This window comes from Phaenicophaeus curvirostris, chromosome 9, assembly GCF_032191515.1.
Source record: "Phaenicophaeus curvirostris isolate KB17595 chromosome 9, BPBGC_Pcur_1.0, whole genome shotgun sequence".
NCBI classification, from domain to species: domain Eukaryota; kingdom Metazoa; phylum Chordata; class Aves; order Cuculiformes; family Cuculidae; genus Phaenicophaeus; species Phaenicophaeus curvirostris.
The window spans coordinates 3,640,254-3,665,637 of NC_091400.1; the positions used below are offsets into that span (position 1 = coordinate 3,640,254).

The following is a 25,384-nucleotide window of genomic DNA, read 5'->3' on the forward strand; positions in this document are numbered from 1 at the left end:
GTCAGTTCCTGTTGTGTTTTCTTACAGGCCAAGTTTTCTTCGATTTTTCAGTGCTTTAAAGAGAACCTTGGCTACAGAGCTAGCAACTTCTTATAAGAAAGGTCTCTCTAGGATGACTTATGTGGAAGTAGAGGCAGAAACATTTGGTGCAAATCAAAATACAATCAGCTGAAGGTTTCCTAAAAGAAATATTGGTTTAGCTCAGTTCATTTGATTCAAACTAGGAGGCCCGATGTAAGCAATCCCATCTACAGGAATAGACCTTTAAAACACAAGTTTACTGCCTTGAAGCTTTTCTTGTAGAGACAGTTCTGTCAAGGAAACAATGCAGTAAAAATCTTCCCTTCTCTGTTCTTGTTAATTTTGAAAGGATATTATTTCTTACAGCCAGCTGATGAGGTAAAGGGAAAGACTGAACTGTTATTGCTAACTGTGTTACAAGGTTATTTTCTGCTCTGTGGCATTAAGGACTCCGGTAAACCTCCAAGATGTGAGAGTAAAGCCTTTTCCAAGTCTGGTTTTATGATGTTGACTGTCTCTGGGCCAGTCTACTTCTTGTGTTTCACCCCCTCTTTCTGCAGTGGAAAAAATTAGGTAGCTGGTCTTTTTTTTAATAAGGAAATTGACTCGAAATCATCTGATGGGAGTACAGTTGGGGTAACACACTTAGGAGAAAATCAAGAGCCTCTATAAGCTTCCTTCTTGTCCAATTGTGAATCCTTTCAAAAATCCTGGGAAATTGTATTCGGGCAGACTCAGCCTTAATTTCAAGCAGCTAAGGGTTAGCTACCGTGGTACATAGGCCACAGGCAGAGAGCGAAGGTTTTCCCCTCCAGGAGCAGCCTAATCTCTTATTCTGCTCCTTCATAATGGTGTAAGTAGGGTAGGCTTGCTAGACAGCCTTTCTATTTTTGGAGTTTTCCCTTTGTGCAGTGTTAGAGCTTTGGATTTATGTTTGCATGTCTACGTATTATCTCAGCCTTTGCCTGGACAACTATCATTTAACTTTCCAGCCTTCAAAAGATTTGCTTAAGTGTATCACCTTTTGATGTAAGATTTCTCTTTCTTTCGTTCATCTTGGATTTCAAAGCAATTGTCCTGCTTCAGAGATCTTTTTTGAACATGCATGCTTATTGTGGGTTATACTCATTGCTTCTCTTAATTAATTTCTGCCTGTGAGGTTTTTTGGGTAACGTCTTTGCCACTGCAGTGATGTCCAGTGCCTTCCTATATGGGAATTTATGTTTCTTTATAACGTTACTTTAGAGGCAGTGTTTGATGAGGAAAAATTACTGTTGTATTTGAATGCCATGGAAAAGAGCCCTGTAGAGCTGCCAGCTCACATCGAGCTTCTCATCAACCAGCATCCCCAAATCCTTCTCTGCAGGGCAGCTCTCAATCACGTCATCCCCCATCCTGTGCTGAAGTCAGGGATTACCCTGACCCAGGTGCAGGACTTGGCACTTGGCTCTGTTGAACTTGATGAGGTTCTCACAGACCCATTTCTCCAGCCTGTCCAGGTCTCTCTGGAAGACATCCCATCCTTCTGGTGTGGCAACTACACCACTCAGCTTGGTGTCACCTGCAAACTTGCCGAGGGTGCCCTTGATCTTGCTGTCAATATCATTGATGAAGATATTAAACATCATCGGTCCCAGCACAGACCCCTGAGGGACACCAATTCTCATGGATGGCACATCACTTGTCACGGATAAAAATGGCTTCTTAATATGTTTTAATGTTTTTGGGTTTCTCTAATGTGGCATCTATTAGTCACTTAATAATTTCGAAGCAGTCCTTTAAAACCTCTGCTATCCTTTGACTCAGTTTATTCTTCTCAGCTTTCTCAAGCTTGCACACTACACAGCAACACTGTAAAAGATGCAAAAATTTACATTACAGAGTAGTGAGTATATTTGTCCTTCCAGAACATACGCTACTGCAGCACAAGTACCTTGTAGTGTGGAAATTGCCATAGTAACTACTCATCTCTTATTGATTAGATGGATAAAAAATTCTCATAATATACAAGCAGAGTTTCTTGCTGGCACATGGCTTCGGGCTACCCCTGTGGCAACTCACATGCATTCTCTCCTTTTTCTGCATGTAAGAGGGTTTTGTTTTGTTTTAAATGAATTAGTATTCCTTGGATTGGACCACAAAATAGTTTTGTCTTTTTCTGTCACAATGGAGCTTAAATTTTAAGTTACACTTGATATGCAGCTCACAAGGCAGAATATTAACTCATATTGGTCTGTTATTGGATCAGGACAATGAGATTTCACCTCAACAGGAAATATGGAAGGAGAAAGGGGAAAGAAAGAAGGAATTTTCCCCTTCGCCCTCACTCAGGAGAAGGCTAAACACTTTGCAGAGCTGACCTCTAATAAGTGAAAGAGTACTCTAGTTTGGCAGTTGTGATAAGAAGCACCCTCAGAAGAGATTTAAAACAAATTGTTTGCATAAGAAAATGAGCCCTGTTTTTATATTTCTCTAGTAGTACTATAGACATAGTAATGATCTTGAGCAGTGGCATTGTGAATGCTTACTGAAAGCAGGATTAAGCCTACAGTGAGTTATAGTGTCTGACAGCTGTCTTGGTTCATGTAGTGCTGTTGCTGAACATACTATTGTCTCTTTCAATCCTAAAAGATGCTCCGACGAGACTTCTACCAAGTTTGTTTTGAAAGATAAGCTTTTTGCAAATTTTATTAAGGGACTGAAATGGTGAAGTTCTTAAGCAGGATGCTAGATAAAGTTAAGCCTAACGTATTCCTCAGATGTGAAACATCAGTTTATTCAGAATAATATAAAACGAAAGAACAGCAACACTCAACCAGTTTGACAACTGCAAATCTATGCTAAAGCTATTTGGGAGTCCTCTGTGAAGCCTAGGTGTTAGCTATGATTATATCCATTTTGCACGATTATTCTAGGACAGTACTACTTTGTGTGTATCGTGGAATTGAAAATTTTAGAGTAATTTTCAGTTCAGATCTTCCAAGCTGCTATTATAGATGATACCCAGGCCTGCTTTGCTTGTCTTGGAGGCCTTTCCCACCTCCCAGAAGTTTAAAATGCTGGGTTAGGGCATCACTTTTGCATTGTACCAAACTTCAGCTTCCTTATTTTTACCTACGGTCTGACAGCCTCATTTCAAACTTTCTGTATCCTTAAGGATGTTTGAAGGAGAGATTAATCCATAAGGCTACAGGAAGCGATGCTGTTGATTCAGTAAGCTAGTCCTCAACAGAAAGACTGCTCAGAAAAACGTTCTTTTCACTGTAGTAAGCTACTAACAAATGGAGGAGGTTCTTTGGCAGCTGTAAATACCTTCCAGCTTTATCAGGAAGAAATAGGCTTGGGCGTTTTTAAATCTTTGATTGGCATGAATTTTTGTGTGCTTTCATGAAGACGTTCATGGGCAGCAGTGGGAGGTTCAGTGTTTGGTTTTGCCTGCATACTGAGACCTGGATGTAGGGCCAGGAAAGACCTGGAAATGTGTACAAGCAAAGAATGTAAATATGTAAAGCAAGAGGTAAGAGTTAAGGTGGGTAAATGAATGTTTTCACCTTTTTATATCACTTTCCCCTCACCCCCGTAAACCAGTCTAAATGGAAAAGACAGACCTCAAATGAGCCCAAATTAGGAAAAGTTTGCATAGAGCTTTTTCAGGCCACTTGTGAGACAGACTCAGGACCACTCTAATTTGTGTATTAGCAGCTTGCTGGAGATCATTGGAGTGGAGATGGCTGACAATTCTTTCCATTCTGGCTCTGAAGAGCCAGTGAAGGTTTTCAGAAAGCAGTTCATGTGGTTTTCTCAGTCATTAGTATGTATTCTATTAGGGGTCTGCATCACTCCATCTCATTGCTCATGCAACGACTGATCCTGTGCAAACATCTCTGCTTCTTCTGCCATCATGACCCCTTTCTATTGCCTCACTGTTATAGAATAGGAACAACCTGTTATCCTTCTTCTCACAAGGAAGGAAAGGCTTTCCTTCCTCATACAACAGCATGGCAAAAGATGAGGGACCAAACCCAAACACCAAAGGGCCAAGGACTCTTCAACCTAGTGATTTCAAGGCTTGCCTATTTTCTGCTGACACCAGAACCAGTGAAACAGCCTTGTGCAGTTTTAGATGCTAACGTTCTGTTTAACATTCTTCCCAAAAACTTTATTTTTGAGAGGGAAACAATGGTTGGGTAGCTTTCATTCAACTGAGGAAACCTACACAGAAACAACCTATTCCAGGCAGTTTACAAAACTTATTTTTTAATCAGTACAATTAAAACCAATCATACTCAGGAGAGGATGAGATGATTAGTATTTAGAGGCCTAAACTTTAAGATATTTGTAAGTTGAGGTATTTCTGTGTTTTACAGACGTTTGTAGAGTGTTTTCATAGGCAGTCTCACACAACAGAAATAAAAATTGTATGCATTAGGATTTTCAAAGCAATGGCTACTGTCAGAATCTGGCCTAAGTAATTAACTTAGGATGGATGGAAAGGAAAAGCAGCATGTGGAAGATGTAATTAATGGGAACATATAACAGTCAGCTCTCACATAATAAATTGGCAGCTATGCCTGAGGTAACAGCCTTTTATTTGCAAAATACAGTTGGAATTTTTTAAAAGTAATTGCACATTTTCTTCCATTTCCACATGGTCCCAGAGAACATAGTACAGTACAAATACCAACAGAAACATAATAAAATCATGGTCGTTGGTGTGTTTTGGTTTGGGCTTGTTTGTTTTCTTTTTGGGCTTAGGGCTATGATCTTATTTGAGCCAATATCCAAAGGAAAGGAGGAACTTATTTTAGCTCAGGAAAAGACAAGTGGTAACATATTTTAGTGAGGTTTAATATGGAATAATCTAAAAGGACAAGGCAGGAACAACCAGGATATATAACAGTAAATGGCTAAGTATCTATTTGCAGAAGAGATTTAGTAATGGAATTCTCCTGACTCGAGTAAATAACGGTTAAGACAAATGTTCTGAAAACCTTCCATTTGGAAGGCTTGAATTTTCCCCTCTGAAAACTTGTTGCAGTTTTTCCTGAATAGCAACCATCACACCAGTGGTTCTTTAGATGTGTCACAGATGCTAGTAGATCTTCAAGAAAATGCATTCTACCTCTTGTCTAGTGAAAAGATCTGGAAGGTTGCAGGATGACACGATGGCTCCTCACACCCAGCTGCTGATTCAGCTGAATCAAACAGCCCACTGGGAAATGAGAGCTGTAGGTGTCCCTCTCAAAAAGGTTTACAAAGGAAAGGTGAGGAGGGCTTGCAACTGGGGTTTGCTGCTGTGACCAGACATACAAGACTTCTTAACTGCCATTTCCAGGCTTCTCAATGAAGTGTGTCATTCAGCTGCTACCTGGCAGATGTGATTTCCCCTCTGCATGCAGGTGGGAAGACAGACCTCCCACCATTTAAGTGCTTTTTTTTGTCTGAGTTTTCTTTTGTTTTTAAGCATCTGTTTTCTGTCACCCCTGATAAGGGGGAAGAAAAGTAGAGTCCAAATCTGTTCTATGATAAGAGGTAGGGAGGATCTAGCCTACTTTGTGAGTGTATGGAGCTGGGATCTAGCAGTAAAAACCTAGCACTGGAGTGAGTTCTCGCAGTAAGTCTGATTAGAAGCTTTACTGCTGTTTAAAATGGAGCAGCCTGAAGATCAAGAAATATATTTCTCTGTAAAATATTTGTGCTGTAACTAGTCTCCGTATTGCTGACCTCGGGGGATCTTGCATTTGCTGCAGGCTGAGCCTCGTAGACACTTTGTTGCTGAACTTTAAATAGACAGCAAATGAAAAAAAAGTACATCCTGCAGGTTTTGTGCTGATGAATTTAGAATTATGTTCTAACAGGCTCAGTACACTCCAAATTATTAGCAAGGATCCTTTTAACAGGATAATTACTATATCAGCAAGTGATAAACTCAAAATGAATGTGAGCGGTCCTGGCTTGCATCAACAAGGAAGAGGTGTGTTGCAGTTCCACCAATTCATTCTAAGTTCACCCTCTTTTCAAAGGTTTTAGACAGTGCAGCCAGTCAGCAGCAGCACTCTACCTTTTTTACTTCTAGACTTGAATTAAAATCCCAAATAAAATTGCATTCTACTCTCCATACATCTATCTCATAATGCCACGGTGAATGATGATTGGCTTTATCTGCCTGAAAAAGCTCCAAACAAAGAAAAGCACGAAGTGTTGCATGGTATTACTACAGTATAAATGTTAAAGGGCTATGAAGCCTATAAGACTTATTTCTTTATTTCTGTACATTTTCCCCTCTTGTAATGGAAGAGCCTGATCCTGCACAGAACAGTAACAGCTCACAAAAATATAAACACAGGTTCACATGTTTGGGGTTTGGAGTTATTAAATAGGTTAATGTTCCAAAGAATAAACATGTCCTCACCTATCAGGCTACGGATAAATAACCATATGACTGCTGCAGCGGTGATAGAATCTGGTCTGGGAAATGGAAAGTGCCGCTGTATTTAGGCAGCGGAGCCTTTAGAAAATGAGGTTTAATTGGGAAGTTTTAATATGGGAAGCTATTTTAATTAGGTCACTTTATATTTGCTACATTTTTTATATGTTTTTCTGGATTTTTTTAGAATGGATGCAGAAATCTGTAAAAGTACCTGCCATTTCCTCTGAGAATATATATTTTAGGATATTTTTAAAAAATCACTTATCTTCAGCCTCTATAAGCCAAGCCCAGCTAAGTCAGTGGTGTTATGCTGATATAAAGTATGTTCTTTGGAGAAGTTAATCAGGCCTTATGTTGTTCACACCAAGTGTTAAAGTATTAATTAATAATTATTAGCCATTTCTTAAAAATGGATCTTGACACTGAACAGACCAGCCAATCTCTCAAGTTATTTCAAGGGACCATGTGGTGATTCATTTTGCTTTATAAAATGTGAAGCAGTAGACTGAATCCTCTTGTCTAGGTTGTCTTGTCAAACTTGAGCAGTGCTATTTTCTTTCTATTCAGATTGTATGCCTGAGCCAGGCCACTTATAAAAAAATCATATAAAATGGTAACACTTGAAAAACTTGTCTCAGCTGCAAACACAGTGAAATTAAGAAGGGGGGAAAAAACAGTCTTCACAAATATTTTGGGTGGTGATTTTTTTGTGTTCTAGCTAGTATCAATAGAAAGACAAGTGCCTGTAGAAAACGCCTGTGACAAATAGAGTTGTCTTCTAATGATCTGTGCGGTTGCTTTTATTTTAGGTTTTAGTTTTGCTTTTTCAGATGTGATTATTCAGACCATGCAGGTCCTGAGACAGTTTTGTTTATGCCATTTCATGGTGTTGCATAGTTTTTAACAGAATCCAGCCAAGGATGAGGTAACATTCGAACACTACTTTCTGAAGTTTCTTGAATGAACAACATTTCAATGTCACAGTAACAGCAGAAATCTGTCATCCTCCTTCACTTGCATGTCTGCACAGTTGTCACTGCTGAAGCTGGTCCCATACGTGGTGAATATATTTTCATCGCACTCTAGTTACAGCCCAACCATTAAAGTCAGCCTCTAGTAGAGCTAAATGCATCCATATTTCCCATGATGGGTAGGCTTCTCCTTCTATTTGAATACATGTGAGAACATGTTGGTAACAATAACCAACTTAGTGTGCCAAACCTTTCTTGCTACTACAAACTATGGCTACAAAATCCCTGTGGATAATATAATAGGGAACTAGTCAAAACCCAGCATACAAAAGGATACAAAAATGTCCTGTTTCAATGACCTTGCTTCAAAAATTTCCCCTACAATTTAGAAAAAATTATTGATCTCTTCGTGGAAGAGATGACTTAGGCACTCACTCAAGGTATATTTGGTCATAGAAACAGATGAAGCCCTTCTGAAGAAGCTGTGAGAAATGCAACCTCTTAAGTCAGTAGGTGCTCACGGATCTTCTGATGGAGCTTGGAGTTCCTCTTTTGGAGAAAAAGGAACAAAATCTTTCAGTTCAGCATCTTGGTCAGTAGTAGCATGAGTGCTAGCTTCGTAAGGCTCACATGGGCAACAGCTGACTTCTTTCCTGCTCTTCTGCAGAATGGTAGCACGGAAGTCTAATGATATCACTGCCAAACGATACAATTGTAGAGTAACAACTAAGATATTCTTAGCTGTAAAAAAAACCAGCATCTGATTGAATATTCTGAAGTGCCCCATCAGGATCGAACGCACAATGAAGAAGGGACCATCCTGTATGAAAAGGCTGACCCCGATGTTCCACAGTTCCGCGCTGTACCTGCACAGCAGTAGGCTGGGGATACGCCTAGTCGATGCAGTTGGTTTGCAGCCAATATGCTGTACTGGAGATAAAACACAGTTATGTTAAAAACAACTCTTTAAAATTGAGCCAGGATTCATCTAAAGGGTATTTACAATTCGGGGTATCCTAGATTATAACGCACTCAACTGCGAACAATTCAACATCAAGCAGATTGCATTTCTGGCATCTGTTTAGCAGACCACCTAGTATCTAACCCACAAAGCTATTAGTCTTTATACAATTTTAAAGCAAGAAGCAGAAGTAGATCGATCACCTAGTCTTTCTGTAACAAAAACTTCCCTGGACACATGCTAGGCTAATAGGTATCTTTACAAAAAACTATGGTGCTGAATAGGAACAGCCTGAGCTGTCGCCCTTCAATTTGTTTTGAGCTAAGACCTTGCTGTTAAAAGATTCACCAGGTAGCCCTTGCCTTTTTCACGTGTCGTGGTAAGAATAAGTCACATTATTATGGGACAGTACAGAGCTCTATGGATAGGAAGAAACTGGTTGCTACTTGTCCTGTAAGACTTGACCCACAGTTACTCGTGGCTGTCTTGGGTATGACTTGCATGCAGCTGTTGAAACTCGTGCACTTGTTCCCCTTGGCTATAAAAGTGGCGGTGGGCTAGAATGCTTTGCGTGGTGTCTAGAGGAGGATCATCAGAAGGGTTTGCGTGTGGTAAACAGGGCTGTTCCTTATGAAAATGCACAGAATTTAACTAAACTATCTCTCACGCAGGGGGATTTCATTAGTTTTCAAAACATAGCTACTTGTGATGCAGTAACAACTGCCAAACATTTCAGCTTGCCAAAAGAATAGCATTGTTTGACAGTGGTGGAAATAAAGAAGAAACTTGAGTGGAAAATGAGTTATAGAATGTAGAAATTTGCTGGATCCAGTAGGCAAAGCTTCAGCAGCAGCTATTTTTTTTTTTTAATATTCTTTTGTGCTATTGCTGTTCAATAGTCTTAACGATATTGCTGTAGTCCAATAATAAATCCTTAAAATTTTCTATGCTATACTATGATGTGTGAGTAAACATTCTGAAGCTTGAATAAAAAGTATTATCTCTGTGACTGTATAGAGCTAAAATAAAGTGTGCCTGTAGTAAATTTCAGGGCAATGTCCATTCAATAACTTTAATTTTTAAACTGGTATATGTAATTAAATAAGCAGAAAAGCAATAGCCAGGAAAAAAAATTTGCACAGTACAGCAGATTACTTCACTGAATTGTTGCTACAATTGTTTAAGCACTGTTTGAATTTATTTGGCTGGTGGTGATGCGTAGGGGGAAGGGGGTGTTGATGTTTTTCTTTTTTTAAAACCTGAGTGTTGTGCGTCTTTAACAGAAAATATTTTACCAGTAACAAGAATTTTAGCTGTGATAAATCTGAAATGTGGTTGCAACAATTTTTCTCGGGAGGTAAGCTGCAATGCTGAAACATTTTCATAACGTCAAAAAGCCTAGTGCTATCCATGAAGGAAAGGCCAACGAAAAAATCCGGGAATAATTTTTTATTATTATGTTATTAATTTATTATTTTAGTCAGTGTGTCAACCTAGTCATCAATTTTATGTAAGATGTTAGTGAGGATAACATATATTTGGACTGATATAGTTGAATTGCAGACTTGTAGTGATCAGAGGCCAAAACGGTTGGAGCAGATGATGATTGAGGCAGCTTTCATTATTCTTCTTGGACAGAAGCCCTTTCTGCCTAGGGACAAATACAAATTTGAGCTGGCTGAATGCTGGGCCTTTTAGCTTAAGATAAGGGTGTAACATCCCAATGTTATAAGGTCCTTTAGGTTCCCTATGAATAGGTGATTTCTCCTGTGGTAATCATAGAATCACCAGGTTGGAAGAGACCCACTGCATCATCGAGTCCAACCACTCCCACCAATCTCTAAACCATGCCCCTCAGTACCTCATCCACCCGCACCTTAAACACCTCCAGGGAAGGCGAGTCAGCCACCTCCCTGGGCAGACCGTTCCATTGCCTAATGACCCTTTCAGTGAAGAATTTTTTCTTTATGTCGAGCCTGAACCACCCCTGGCGGAGCTTGAGGCCATTCCCTCTTGTCCTGTCCCCTGTCACCTGGGAGAAGAGGCCAGCACCCTCCTCTCCACAACCTCCCTTCAGGTAGTTGTAAAGAGCAATGAGGTCTGCCCTCAGCCTCCTCTTCTCCAGGCTAAACAACCCCAGCTCTCTCAGTCGCTCCTCGTAAGACTTGTTCTCCAGCCCCTTCACCAGCTTTGTCGCCCTTCTCTGAACTCGCTTCAGAGCCTCCCTTAGGTTAACTATAGCCTATCTTTCCATACAGTCTAACCTACGCAGATTGGAGCCTTAATCCATGACCAGATCTAACTCAATAGGTCACATAGTGAAGCTTCAGGCAATACCAGCTAGCTGGAGGAGGTGCTCAATATAATACAGTCCTTTTTTTTTCTGGAAGTAGAGAATTTTATTGGGGAGATCAGAGGTTAGCCAGAATAAAGTGTTTCCTCAAAAGAAACCACAGTAGGCTTTCTTCAAAAACCACCGCTGTCATATGAATTACTCTCCACCAGAAGTCCTTGGTATAGCACGTAGTGTGCGTGCAGCCACAAGACATGCCAGCAAAGACTTAAAGCATTTGTTCTCTTTTCTTGTCTATGTGTAAGTACTAACCTGCAAGATCAAGTGGAAACTGTAACATACTCCAGGTCCATACAGCAAGAATTGCATTTATGAGAGCATAATTCTTCCTACGGGAGGGGAAAAAAGTGATAGCAGTGAAGGTACCGTTTCCTTAAGTAATAACAAAAATGTTTCCTATAGTATTTGCAATGTCATTTAAAGGGTGGTTGAGTGAAATGCTGATTGATTAATGTGCACTCTTGAGATGTAAGACTAATGAAAACAGAGGCAGCTTTTGGTATAGAATTTTTGCTGTTCAGGCCACGTATTCTAGCTACGTAATTACACTAGATATCTGATGCTGAAGTTATGATGATAAACACATGGAAATAGCCACAACACACTGTGGCTCAAAACAGAGATATATTTAACCTTGCAGTGATTACACATTCCTTGCAAGCCTGAAGCTTCTCTGCCGAGTGGGAAGGACTGCTTTTCCTGCTGTAGAACCTTTTATTTTATATTAAAACCCTCCCAAAATGCAGTACGTCTCTAAGAAAACCTCTTTTATGATTCTTTTTCTTTATGATGGATGTTCACAGCTCATCTTTCAGTGCTGAGGGGGAGATGGGCTTACTCTCTCTGAGAGAGAAGATGATGTTCAAAATTCACACCAGACTATGCCACTCCCTTTCTTCTTATCTTTGAACAATTTGTCGTACTATCATGACTAAAGTACATATGAGATAACCAAAGCAACTTGGATAATGAATCACTAAAGCAAACTCCAGTTGCTTCCTTGCCCATCTAAACCAATTAATTAACCTGAAAGAGTCTTACTGTGTACTCAGTTTCAGCTCCTCTAGCTGTAAGAATTGACACTGCTTGGCAGTTACGCTAGTTGTTTGGCTCTTGTACCCTTTTATTGTGATGGATGGGACATGCTTCTCTGCTGGCAACAGATGAGTAATCCCTAGCAAAGCTCCTAGGGTTGTTAGGCCTTTTACACAGGTAAAGGTGAGAGCAGGAAAACAGAGCCCTTGAATGTAGCCTTCTGTTTTCTGAGGGAAATACACTTCCAATACTCTGACTCTGCAGATCACACAGATATTCAAACAAAACAAATATCTAGGCAAATAATATATGTCAGCAAATAGTCCTTACCTAACATCTTCTATGTCCAAAGTTTCACTAGCAAATTCAAGTATATCTGCTGCTGTTCCCACAAACATGAGCAGCAGCTGAGACAATTGATCCCGGGTGATTTCAGCTCCAATAGGGAGAAGCCATCTCCCAACTACTAGTAGCAGCAGAAAAGTCTGATGGAGGGCCAGTGTCCACACAGTCTCGCAGATTCTGGAGAGCCGATTCACAAAGACTTTAGCCTGTTTAATAGGTGACAACAACAACATCATATCGTAACTTCAGGAGACTGACATTGTAGGTACCCTCAAAGATCATATTCAACCTTGAGCCTGCTTTTGTTCTCCTTCACGTTGTATTAGAGCAAATAACTTCTATGTGGCAGGCATCATTTGCAAAAGGCACACTGATAGGTACTTTGGGTAATGAGTAGTAAGTCGTCTTCTGTGTACTACTTCTGTTCTCATTTTTCAGCTGAGCATTATTCTCTGCAGAAGCATCACCCAGACACTTTCTAATTTCAGTTACTGAGATTTAGAAGAGAATGGCAGGGGATTACCCTCCTCACGCAGACTTTTCCTGCCAACAACAGTTAGTATGCAGCACGACATAGGCCACTTTGACAATACGGTTTTCTGAAACTATTTTTTAAAAATTTCTTTTTATTTTTTAAAATTTTACTCTGCGTGAGGAGCTTGCCCAAATAGACACACACCAGTCCTCCCTAATTGCTCTAATTGCTACCAGGAATAAGAAAAGGTGTCCTACCGTCTGAATGATGTGGTGGTCTATTCCCTCACTTCCATGACTGCTGTCTCTGGATTGATTGAAGTCTTGGTTGCTGACATTCACCTGAACAGCTCCAGGCTCATTACTGCAGTACTGTTGTGAACACAAAAATTACACATGCATAAACATCCCACAGAGGCAGAAGAGCCGCTTGGTGGCTCAAAGAGTCCTGTTTTGCTGAACCACAGATGGCTCATTTGTGAAAGTCAGGCAATGTTTACAAAGGTACATGCTCAATCTGAATGTAATCCCCCTCTTGCTCAAAAGGGAGGGATTCCTCTCACGAGGACAGCAGTGATATGTTGGTAGGTTGTTGAGAAAATAGATGATTTTATTGTAGAAAAGGATGTAAATTCAAAGGAGCTGGTGGCACCTTTGTGCTGCTAAAACCGTGCTTGTTGAATGTATTCTGGCTGCAGCTCTCCTGAGCAGATTATGGGGTTTTCTACATAGCTTCTCTCTGGCTAAAACTGTAATATAGGGTAAAAAATGGTCTGGTCAGTCTGCTGTTTTATGCTCATGGCCAGTCTCTACATTCAAACTTGTTCTCAACATACTTGCTTCTCATTTCCACTATCCAGAAAAAGTTCTCTACAAATGCCATTGTTTCAGTGAATAATGCGAGAGGTGGGATTCAGGAATAATTATGAAAAATGGGCGTGCATTTTTGCCTACCCCTGTAGAAAAATGGGTATTTTTACTTTCTCCAAGTACCCAGTGCTCTGAGAAAAAAAATGTTGGCTACAACTTACTGTTACTTCAACCGTGGTGGGACTGGGTCCTGTCTGAGGTCTGCAGCACTGCCCTGCCCTTCTACTACACTTGCCTCCAGGGCTGGCCCCAAAGCAACTGGGGTATGTTTCTAAAATCTGTCTACATAACAATCTGTTAACATCTCTCTTCATTTTAATGGAAAAGGGATAATTAGAAAATCAAACCATGCTGTTACTGAGGGCTTTTATCCTGTCCTATTTGTGCCTGAGAACACCAGATGATTTGCATTCCTCCACTGGGCCCCCCACCACTTTATTTCATGGGGAGTGATTTTGTGTAGCAATCGGAATGTGTTCTCGTGCATACTGAGTAGCTGTGTTCAGCGTGATGCCTGCCAATATGAAGGCAGCATTTTCCAGCAAATGTCACATTCCAGTAAATTTCAGATTCCACTTTGATACTTTCCTTGGTCTCTGATAATGTTGCTCAGTATCTAGGTAAATGCTGTCTCTTGCCTGACCTTGTTACAGATAAATGGAGCAACTTCACGTGGTTTGAAAAATCTGGGGAAAAAGTCTGTGCTCGTTGCTTTTATTGTTGGTGCTAAAGGCTCTTAAACAGAATGGTCACCTAAATTGGACAGTGGGGCTACAGCCTTGTGGGGGCTGAACCCCCTGGGTTAGCCCTTCAGCCAAAGGGGAGAGAAAACGGCTTGTTCAGAGGATGTTTCAGAAATGAAATTTAACTGGTGCTCTTGAGGAACCTTTTTATCTGTTGATGATAGATGGGGGTCGCTATTTCAGTGCAAGGCTCCACAAACTCTAACTGAATGGTACTCCTTGGGATCAGGCTCATAGCTCTTCTCATCTTCATGCAGGCAAGAAATGGAAACTGCATCTGCAAAGCCAGCCATTTAACTAGATTCCTGTTTTTTTTTTTTTTTAATTTAAGTACGTTCGTATCTTGTTGTGGTTTGTTTCTCTCTGAATATTTATTAAGTGGTGATTATGGTGGTGTTTCACTTGAAAGTTTGAAGAAGAGCCTTTATTTTCATCCTATATATGCATGTAAATAGGACTGTTGGTGCCAGGCATATTTGCCTAGCCAATTAGGTATGCACAGTGACTTAATGGGAATGTGAGGAGGAACAAGTGAATACTAAATTTCCCAGGCACTTGATAAATGCGGTTTACCTCTTTGCTGCTCTTTACTCCTAGGTACTGAGATTGTGTGCATAGATAAACAAACATACTTTTTACTGTGCAAAAATGGGAAGAAATGCACCCATTTTGCGTAGAGTGTAGCTTGGTTTACTGTGTTTCTTCTGAGATGAACCTTACCTTCCTCTGATTTACAAAAGATCTAAGGAAAACAGAAACTCTGTTGCGTAACACAGTGTTGTCCTAGTGTGTGGCTTGCAGAGAGATCCCTGTCAGCGCATGGGGAACTCCTGAAATGCTGAACTAATTCAGCAAATTTCCATTGGCATATTATTCACAATCCATTATTCCCAAATAAAAATGAGGTTAGCTAAAACTTTTTGCGACAGGTCCAGCACTGAGATGATCAAGTTGACACTTGAGTACCAGGGCAGGATACCCTCAATCCTGTTAATCTGTGTGGAGGCTGGCAGCCTGAGGGCATTGTGGAAGGAACTGGCCCTTCCCTGGAGCAGACACGCTGCCCAACAACAGGTACCCCACTAGCTCTCTGCCATTTCAGCCTTTCTTGCTGGGAACAGTGTTGCCATCCCTATAGCAACACCTGGGATGTCAGAAATTCAAAGCAACCGTGACTGCTTCACTTTGCTTATACAGGAAAGCTGAAATGTAGAACAGAGAAAAGATTGCTTATAGTGTTTTCCAAATTGAGGCAGGTAATAAGTGTGGAAGGAAGAAATGATGAAAGATATAAGATCAGTGATATAGTAGATTTTTAGCTGGCAAAATTTTATTCTGGCTACTTCAGAATAAAGCTGAGGGAATGGGCAGCAATATTGACTGTTTCTTTAAAATGTTCAAGTTAAGACAGTTAAAAATAATTTACCAACATTCTATCTTGTTACTGACTGGGAAGCCTACCTCAACTACAGCACCCGTGGTAGGGTAAACCCTGTGAAAAGTGGTCAGTTATCGCTTCCTGTGGCAGTGATGCACCAGGCATTTAAAAAGGTAACAGAGGTATTTGTTTATCAGAGGTCTGATGCATTATGAAGAAAGAATGTTTGGGTTTTTAATGGATTAAATGGTTTTAATTTTCTTGCCATCTGTTTTGCAAGCAGCAATTTTTTTCACTCAATACAGCTCAATTTACTTTATAATCTCAAACATATATTTCATCCCCAAATACTTTACTGCAAAACAGTACTTTCTGTGCAGTCAGTAATTCACAGTTGATATATGAATGGTATTACTCATGTCCAGTTCTGCAGTACTCGGAGGCAGAATTGCCTCTGTCTTGAGGAGGAGAAGCTGTATATTAGCACATGCCTGAAATAACAGCACTGACACAAGCACTTGATGTTTCCTGCTAGAGATTCAATGTGAGATCAAAGTTCTACTACCTTACAGACTGCGAACAGTTTACATGGTGAATATATTAAATGTGTGGATCTAGCAACAACATAATTACCCATTCTGTTGGTATTTTAATGAGGAAAATCCCAGCAATACTTTAGTATGTGAAGTAGTACTAGCCAGGGTTCTGTGTTTGAGATTAATTATTAGGAGGGCTGCTCCCTTTCCGAAGTATTGTTTTTGAATCCGAGAGACTGTGTTTCCAGAACTCTCTATCCTATCTCTCCAGGTATAAACTAAGCTGTTAACTTGATATACTCCCTCTTTAATTCACAGTAGCAGTATATCAATAAGAACAAAGTATGCCATGTTCTAACATCGTTTTGGGAAATAAACTGCTGCCTTTGACTACAGAATTAGCCTGTTTCTTGGACCAGATTTAACTATGACAAATGTTCTCAATATCCACATTACCTGTCTGTGACTGTTTAAGGAGATTTGGCAAAAGAAGACAATAAATTCCTCCTGCTGTATTTAGAAAAAGCCTCAGGCATTTTCAGTGTAAACACAATTTTGAATATTTGATTATGCTTCTGTGGGCTCTAACGATGTTTCAAAGAAGAAAATGAGGCACTATGTCTTCTTAGTCTAATTTATGTATTTTCTTCTGTTGCTTTTTCCTCTTATTCCTATCAGGCCCTTTTCTGCTGTGGATGTAAGGTACTGCATATAAGCAAATGCTGGGACAGACAAAATCCCTTTTTCACGATGTGCAGGTGCTACAGGGACTTTAAAGCAGCCTGCGTGGGCAGGTGGTTCACTCGGCATGGGCTGTTGGGCTATGTGGCTCTGTCCTGGCCCTGACTGACCCCATCTGCCAAAAGAATAATTGTCTTTAACATTTTTACCGTGTGTTTTAGTCCTGAACTACAAGCCAGACCCCGCCTCCCCCCTCCCAGATTACTGTGCAGCATGAACAAAGAAAGGATGTAAACACTGACAGACAAGTTACTGTGGCAGCTATCTGTGGTAGCAATCTGTGAGTATTCTCCTAGGTTGCAGCAAATGAGGTAATTTGAGTTTAAGACCCCTTTCACTGACACCTGTCTCAATGTTGGCTTGCTTGGAGTTGTGATATCTGCTTGTAAGTGCTGTGAAATTCATAGTTTATTGATTTAGAGGCCATTGTAAAATAAAACTCTCTTCTTTACCATCCTGATCAAGATTCAAGCTGGTAACTTGGGGGTGAGGGCTGATTTTCAGGCTTCCAGTCCTCAGTTTCCCAGGCAAATACAAATAAATGGTCTAAGTTTTAGCTAGGAATGGGCTTCATTATTTGATATTCAGCAATTGCACAGTAGTCATAGTATAGCTGTAGCTGGACTGGGAGACCCACCAGTATAAAAGAAAATTGCAACAAGACATGGCAGACTTCTGTGTGTATGAACAAACTCAACTCATCAAATAATCCATTAGTTTCCAAGTAGTCTATTTTGTCTCATCATAAATACCTGAGTCCCGTGATGAATTTCTAGTAGCCATAGTGATGGTACTGTGCAAATCAAGTACAAAAATATTGCTGGTGAAAACCTGTGAAGGAAGAGAAAGGGTAGCTTGGTATTATGTCACATCGTATGTACCTTTCATGCAGATAATGACAGGCTATGGTATCTTCTCCCTCCTACTATCTGGGACATCAAGAAATAGAGTAACTGCAAAGAAGAATTGCTATTCGTGTTAAATTCCTTACGCTGTCAGTATTATGAATCTAAGATCATATCTGGAAGCTTATTTAAAATTTCTTTTTAAGAACTACCCAAAGGCAGTTTGCTGTTTGTATTTCAATCACAGCGTTCTCTGTAGTTAAATAAATAAATTAAGCTTCTAGCTAACGTGCCCTTTCTGATTCCAGGAAGGGTGAATTAACACATTGAGTCATTTCACTGAACGACACAGGGATATAAGGGCTGTTGATCAGAGTCCTGTGCATTGACACAGGAAAGGTAGAAATAGCATCTGTTTGCCTAAAACGAGCACCTCTTCACTAAGAGGTCTTTCAGTGCAGGCTAAAATGGTTTATGAAAATGGGTCTTGGCCTTGTTTGCCCATTTGTGCTGGGAACTGTATAATTCTTTAGGGTTTCTGTCTCTAGTTGTTCTCTCCCTGTCAGTCTCCTATGTAACTTATGATGGTGAAGCATTATTACATTCAGCTTCTGGAGCTGAGTTTATTCAGAAGGGCTTGAGAGGTTTCGTTACTCCTTCTGATTCTTGTGCACTGATTCTTGTGAGGGTTGCTGATTTTGTTTGAGGTGTGTTTTTTTGGCAATTCTTATCTTTTTAGAGTAGGAATGACGTCTGATGCCACAGTACAGAGTGAGCATCACTGCAAGCTGCTGAGATGCACAGCAGCCTTTGCATCACATTTATTGGCCCAAGACAGGACAGTGGAGTTATATGCAGGATACTTGTTAATTCCTTCTATCCTGTCATTGGCACGTTCTATAGTGAATTTAAATTACTTATAAGTGTGTAACTGCAGCAACATTTTGGTCAAACATTGCTGCGTTTGTTTGTTCCTATCCTGAATGTACCTCTATTTTTGCAATTACGACTTTTCTAGTGGAGATTCAGTATTGAGGAAAAGAAAAAAAACCAAACCCTGCTGCTCAGGAAAATGACTGGGTTGCTGAGCTGCTATGAAATATTCCAATCAATCTCCTGTAAATAAGATTGCCCTGCTTTGTGGTTTTTTATTTGTTTTGTGGGGGCGAGGGGTCCTGTTTGTTTTGGCGGTGGGTTTTCTTTCTTGTTTGCTTTTTTCCTCATTAAAAAAAAAAAGTTAGTAATTGTGTAGAGTTTTAGCCTGCTTATTTTGGGAGAGAACACACCTCTTATTTGAATGGGAAAGCTAACATGTTTTACAGTATTTCCTCAAGAACTTGAGCATATGAAAAGTCTCTCCAGCTGGCAGGTTAGCAATACTGAGCTAATGATACCAGATCAGGCCAGGAAACTTCAGAGGCTTTAACTCTGCCTTTCTTTCAGAAAGAGCCATCTAGAGGAAATATAATGTGGCCAGGCCCAGAATAATACTTTTTCTCCACATGGGCAATTTAATTTTCTTTGCTGGTATAATAAGTAAATCTTCTGTCAACAAGGAATGGAGAAAATATGAGGTACCTGGAGGCAGGAGAGTCCTGTGGCACAAACTGCCCATTGTCTGGATCAGTTGTTTCTACAAATGCAGACGATACTCTATATTCTGAACGAGTTTTCTACCAGAGCAGAAAGCTATCCTGATACAAATAGATGCTGGCTGTTTGTCTACAGTTCATACCTATAAACATACTTTACTGTGCTGCTTAAACTGCTGGATGACATGCATTTTCAAAATTTCCTTCTAGCCAAAGTTAGCCTAGTCTTCCAGCAAATCAATTCATCTAAAATGGATATGCTTTTTTAAATTTATTTTTTGTTGGATTTTCCAAAAAGCTGACATAGCAAGGGTTCCTTCATGAAGCCTCTGCTGCCACCGCCTCTTTGCAGCAAATCAGATCTGCTCACTCTGCTTCTGTCTCCTAACTTCGCATTTGGACTTCCACTGTTGTAAAAATATTCCTCTGTCCCAGACTTTATCACTGCTTTTACTATATTCAAATTTGGAGCATGGAGCACTTGTGCTTCTGTTATAATGAGTTTCACAGGTTGCAATGGCAGGAATTCAAGATCCTTGAAATAGTCGAGGGCTTTTTTTGTCCTGGATATGTCCCAGGCCCTGCCTGCAGTTTGAGTTTTTAAAATTAAAAGGTCCTAGTGAAATCCTGACAATTAATTACATGACCACTTCCTTTTCACAGAGCATTTATTTTAGCTGACTGAACACTGATGAGCTGTAGATAACTGTTGTAATTCTTCAGACATGTGTAAAAACCTATGTGCTTGGGCAGACTCTGCTGTTACTAACTTTTTTGTTCATCTCTCAGGGAGTCTTTCATGCATGAAAGTTCCTTTCTGGAATAGCCTCTCAAATCTAAATATTTAAGCCATTCTTTCTGTATTGCAAGAGTAGTCCTTTTTTTTGTAGCTGAGTTTTAGTTCAGGCACTAACGTGGCACTGTTACAAGTAACAGGGCAGGGAATGCAGTCCCAGGGCAGGGGGAGCACCCAGGGCATGGCAGGATGGGCTAAGAGATGCAGAGCATCTGCAAGCAGTAGCCTGTGTGCCCCCCAACCCCGGCACCCACTGCACCTCACACCTGCGGTACCTGACTCCTTGTTGCTTAGAATCATAGACTAGTTAGGGTTAGAAGGGCCCTTAAACGAGATCCTCTGGAATGAGTCCAGAGAAGAGCAACAAAGCTGGTGAGGGGGTTGGAGAGCAGGTCTTACGAGGAGCGGCTGAGAGAGCTGGGGGTGTTTAGCCTGGAGAAGAGGAGGCTGAGGGGAGACCTCATTGCTCTCTACAACTACCTGAAAGGAGGTTGTGGAGAGGAGGGTGCTGGCCTCTTCTCCCAAGTGACAGGGGACAGGACGAGAGGGAATGGCCTCAAGCTCTGCCAGGGGAGGTTTAGGCTGGACATTAGGAAAAAAATTTTCACGGAAAGGGTCATTGGGCACTGGCAGAAGCTGCCCAGGGAGGTGGTTGAGTCACCTTCCCTGGCGGTGTTTAAGGCACGGGTGGACGAGGTGCTGAGGGACACGGTTTAGTGTTTGATAGGAATGGTTGGACTCAATGATCCGGTGGGTCTCTTCCAACCTGGTTATTCTATGATTCTATGATTAAAGATCTTCTAGTTCCAGCCCCCCTCCCATGGACGCACCTCTTGCCTGCAGCTGCATTTCTATACATTTTTCAGCTGTCAGAAGGAGTGCGTACGCAGAACTGTGCAGAGAGCGGCGACCACGTAGCCTGCTGCAAACCTGCCCCTCCTGAAAGCCCTCTGGGCCGGACAATGGGCAAGCCAAGGCTTTACCACTCTTGTTGCCCCTCGTTCCCTGGGTGCAGCAGGAGAACCCGTGATGCCCCCGCAGCCTGGCAGCACCAAGCCCTCTCTGGGGCGCAGAAACCTGCCTCCCATCTGCAGCCAAGTGCATGCAAAGAAGCGAGAGAGGCTCCTTCAGAGCCAGAGGGGTATGCTCACCATTTGTAGCCTCTGCCTTGCTTAAACTTGAGGGTGAGCCCTGTCTCCAGGCACAGGAGAAGATTGAGCAGTGCCAGCAGCCAGTACTTGGGTTCTTTCTTCACTGCAGTCACTCTCCAGACCCCGATGAGAGAGTGCAACGCAAAGAGCAGCCGAGTAACCAGAGCGTTGAGCAGCACCATGGGCTCCATCCCGAGCAGCTCCCCTCCCCTTTTCCTCGCTTTTTTAGGAGCTCTGGTTAGTGACCCTGGGAATCCCTGGGAAGCGTGTGCGCCCCAGCCACACAGCCCTCTCCTCCTCGTCCATCTCCACAAAGGGGCCCGTTATAACAAAAAAGAAGCAGCATCGCCCCTCCCCCAGACTTCCTGAAAACTTTTTAAAGGGAAGAAAAAAAAAAAAAAAAAAAGGAAAGCTCCCAGGCTCGGGAGGTTTGTGGATTTCAGCCCAGCTCTGAGCACGCCAGGGCTGGGGCGCAGAGGATTTCTCTCCATCCCCTCTCTTCTCTTCTCGAGGGCTGAAATGCAGGGGGGTTTGTCCCACACTGTTATTGTGTCTCTGCGACCCCGCTTGTTGCTTTCACCTCGCAGCTTTCTAGGAAAGAAGCAAAATGTAAGAAGCGTTACTAATTTGACTCTTTCTAAAAGCCCCACTGCATCCCTGAGGCTGCATTTCCTTTCCCCTCCCACCGAAAAATGTATTTGGTGATTGGGAGCTTTTAAAATTGTTCATTTAACATTGCAATGCAGAAAGCATAAGGTGTGTGCTTGGTTCAGTACTACAGTCCCTGTGTGCAACAGGGTTACAGGGCAAGAGAACTTAGAAATGCTAACTGGTACTGAGCTTTAGTCCAACTGCTATATCAAATCATAGAATCACTAGGTTGGAAGAGACCCACCGGATCATCAAGTCCAACCGTTCCTATCAAACACTAAACCATGTCCCTCAGCACCTCGTCACCCGTGCCTTAAACACCTCCAGGGAAGGTGACTCAACCACCTCCCTGGGCAGCCTCTTCCAGTGCCCAATGACCCTTTCAGTGAAAATTTTTTTCCTAATGTCCAGCCTAAACCTCCCCTGGTGGAGCTTGAGGCCATTCCCTCTTGTCCTGTCCCCTGTCACTTGGGAGAAGAGGCCAGCACCCTCCTCTCTACAACCTCCTTTCAGGTAGTTATAGAAAGCAATGAGGTCTCCCCTCAGCCTCCTCTTCTCCAGGCTAAACCTACTCTGTGCTTCTGGACTAAGAGGCAGCTCTAGTGAGGAACTCGGAAATCAGGCTGAAATCTGTGCTGGCACTAATGTTACTAACAGCCCAATAGGGACATATTCAAAACATACACACAAGTTTGACTGCTAGGTCCGTTAGCTCAAGGTAAAAGTCTATCTTCCGTAGGAACAGTTTAAAATGTACAGAGTAAGTTCTAAGAATTGCTTTGACATTTTTCATAGTGATTGTAAATTTTATTTGAATTTACACTTGGGTAACCAAAGAGAAATTCCTTCTTGATCAAAGTTATCACTGTGCTGCTCCAGTTTTGTGTTCATTTACTGTAAAAGCACTTAAATGGAGATCTACCATTGACAAATGCAAACCGAAAATCAAGCCCATGTAACCTACTGTGGTGCTCCCAAGGTCCTAACTTCCTAGCTGATTTAATTTTAAACATCCTGTTCTACTTTAAACACAACATTTGAAAAGCTGTGACCTTCATAAGAGGATATTTTTCCTCAATTGCCAAGATCCAGGTTTTTCTCGCTGCAAAACCAAGAATCTTTCTCAATGAAATGCTGAAGTTGGTGCTGTCCAGCTGATATCCTTGGGGGTGGGGAGAGATGGGGGGACAAGATGACTTAAAAATAATCTGGCCCAGAAAAAAAGAAAAACAAAAGGCCATTCCACAGTGTAGATCACTCACTCAGGAAATGCCTGAGTAAATAAATGGCTTGTGGAGCGTGCCTTTTTGCAGCAATAAAATAGAGTTCGTCATGCTCGGAGGAAAATTAATTCAAGTTGAGGACCCACTACTGATAATCTGCTGCCAGCACCCACCCTGCCGTATCGTGGCTTGAGGCCTGTTGATTCGCAGCCCTTCCGTTGGTCTTAAGGTCAAACTTTGTTGAAGAGGAAACGGGGAACAGACAGAATTGAGAGATTGTTTAAACAAGATATTCCTCTGTGGGAGTGTTTGATGTCTGAGAAATGGCATGGGTGAGCCGATATGTCTAATTGTTCATGGAGATTCGAACAGCACAGATGTCATAAACTTGGAAAGGTGGTGGTCAGCAGGATGTGCCCGTGGTATTACGTACAGGAAGGATGCAGTGAGCTTTGCTTATAGCTAATAGTTCTGCATATTAAAAACACTTTGGGGCTGTTCTGCTTAACAAGGTAATCTCTTCCATGAATAATCCAGACTTCACATCAGTGGAAGTCCCAAACTTATGTAGGAAGAATATAATACTGACTCTACCTAGCTGACCAGTGGACAGTGATGGCAACACAACAAGCTGAGTAGAGAGAGGATGTAAGCAGGTGTGGATGACTTCGGTTATTCAGCCTAGAAGAGGCAAAAATTGCATCCAGTCTTGACAGAGTACATTTTTAGATGTCTCAGGTTGTTTTGTGGAGTAGCTCGTTCAGAAGCTCATGAGGGCAATGCTTGACTTTAGTCCCAAGTGGTTTACAGGATGCGATGTAGACAGTAACAACTGAAGAGGTCCCCTGAAACAGGGATCTTATGTGTTTAGATTCAGCAACTTCTCAGGAGTTAAGACAAGCCAGCTTGAGTCTAACACTGCTGTGCTCAGCTTCAAAAGGGAGAACTAGGCACAGATCAGAATGGTTCTTGAAAAGTAAGACAGGTGGAGGACCTAACTCTTTGCAGGGAGTATGGACACTGCTTCAGTAAATCACATGGGAAGTGCAGAGGAAATAACTATTTATCAAGAAAACTTGAGAAAGAGTGAAAGAAGCCAGTGTTGGCAGAGATTGCAAGAGCAAGAAGGCAGCCTTCAAAAAGCTGAAGTGGTGTCCAGATCAAGAACACTGAAAAGCTGATAAACTCTGGCAAGTTAAATGTACAAACATGATAAGGCTGGCTGATGGATTGTGAGGGACAATTGGCAAAAAACATAACAACAAGAATGCCTATTATCTCTTCAAACACATCGTGAAGAGGAAGCCTGCCAGGGAAGTTTTGGGTCAGTGGAAGGTCAGGTGGCACAGAAACCCTCAGGGGGTGATAAGGCAGTGCAAGAGGTGCCGAAGAACTCTTTGGAGTTTCAGCATGAGTACAGATATAGCATGATATAGCATATACAGATATAGCATAGCAGATATGGGACAGCACTGACTCCCACACAAAAGCTTATAGAAATAGTGGGGTTTTTTTTCTTATGATGTTATACATACTACTGTTCCACTATTTGTTCTTTTCAATTTCTATTAATTTGCAACTTACAGTTGTCATGCTAATTAATCATCAGCAGAGGAAACTTTGTGCTTACCTTGCTCTTGTACTCTTTCCTTGAGCATAGAGTTAGGTCTACTGCTGTGGGCAGGCAGTAGATTAGATTCACTTTTGCTTTGACTTGAAATGGCTACAGTAGCAGATTAGAGACTTTGTAGTCACTAAAGAAATTTACCTGGAGTGAGAGCAGGACGGTTTATGTATATGGTATGTTGATAGTGTCAGTTGGATCCAAGCTTAAAGCAAGGCTCTTGTCTGTATGGAGCACTCTGCTAATGGTATACCCCTTCCCTTTTTTTTTTTCTGTCTGGAAACTTTTTCCATGTGGATGCTGAGAATTGTCTGTGTCTGGGAACCTTTAGAGATTTAGATGCTTCCAGATGAGCTATTATACTCCTACACCATCATGTCCAGGATTTGCGAACACGTGGGTGGGATTTTTATCCAATACCTCTTGGCAAGACCTACTGCACGTCTCTTCCATGTAACAGCCAATTGCACTATGTCTGATGCTTTTGGGGAATGTTGAACGTTACTTTGCCCCCAGCACCAGTGACCTCCTGCAGGAACAGAAACTCTGGCATTTGAAAACGCTGTGCAACAGAATCTTTGAGTATTCATTGTCTAATTTCTGCTTTTAGGCTGAGTCACTTTGCTGATCTCACTAAACAGACC

At 41.5% G+C, this 25,384-nt stretch overlaps 1 protein-coding gene and 1 long non-coding RNA gene across 2 annotated transcripts in view; one reads left to right on the forward strand and one right to left on the reverse strand.

The window, feature by feature from the left end:
* The window catches only part of LOC138724375 (uncharacterized), a 104,161-nt gene that overhangs the window by 30,999 nt on the left and 47,778 nt on the right, over positions 1–25,384 (forward strand). The window lies entirely within an intron of this gene.
* TMEM26 (transmembrane protein 26) lies at positions 4,456–21,602 on the reverse strand. Its single transcript, XM_069863992.1, has 6 exons — positions 21,243–21,602; positions 17,611–17,689; positions 12,849–12,962; positions 12,102–12,322; positions 10,989–11,065; positions 4,456–8,352 (listed from the first exon to the last, which is right to left on the reverse strand). The coding sequence occupies exons 1-6, from the start codon at positions 21,431–21,433 to the stop codon at positions 7,940–7,942; spliced, it is 1,095 nt and encodes a 364-aa protein (XP_069720093.1). The 5' UTR covers positions 21,434–21,602; the 3' UTR covers positions 4,456–7,939.

Excerpts from the sequence above, each read along its gene's own strand:
- TMEM26 (XM_069863992.1), bottom strand. The coding sequence starts at position 21,433 with ATGGAGCCCATGGTGCTGCTCAACGCTCTGGTTACTCGGCTGCTCTTT. Across the intron at positions 11,066-12,101 it reads TTGGACATAGAAGATGTTAG|GAAGAATTATGCTCTCATAA; the intron begins GTAAGGACTATT and ends CCCCTCCCGTAG. Across the intron at positions 8,353-10,988 it reads GTTTCCACTTGATCTTGCAG|TACAGCATATTGGCTGCAAA; the intron begins GTTAGTACTTAC and ends TTTTATCTCCAG.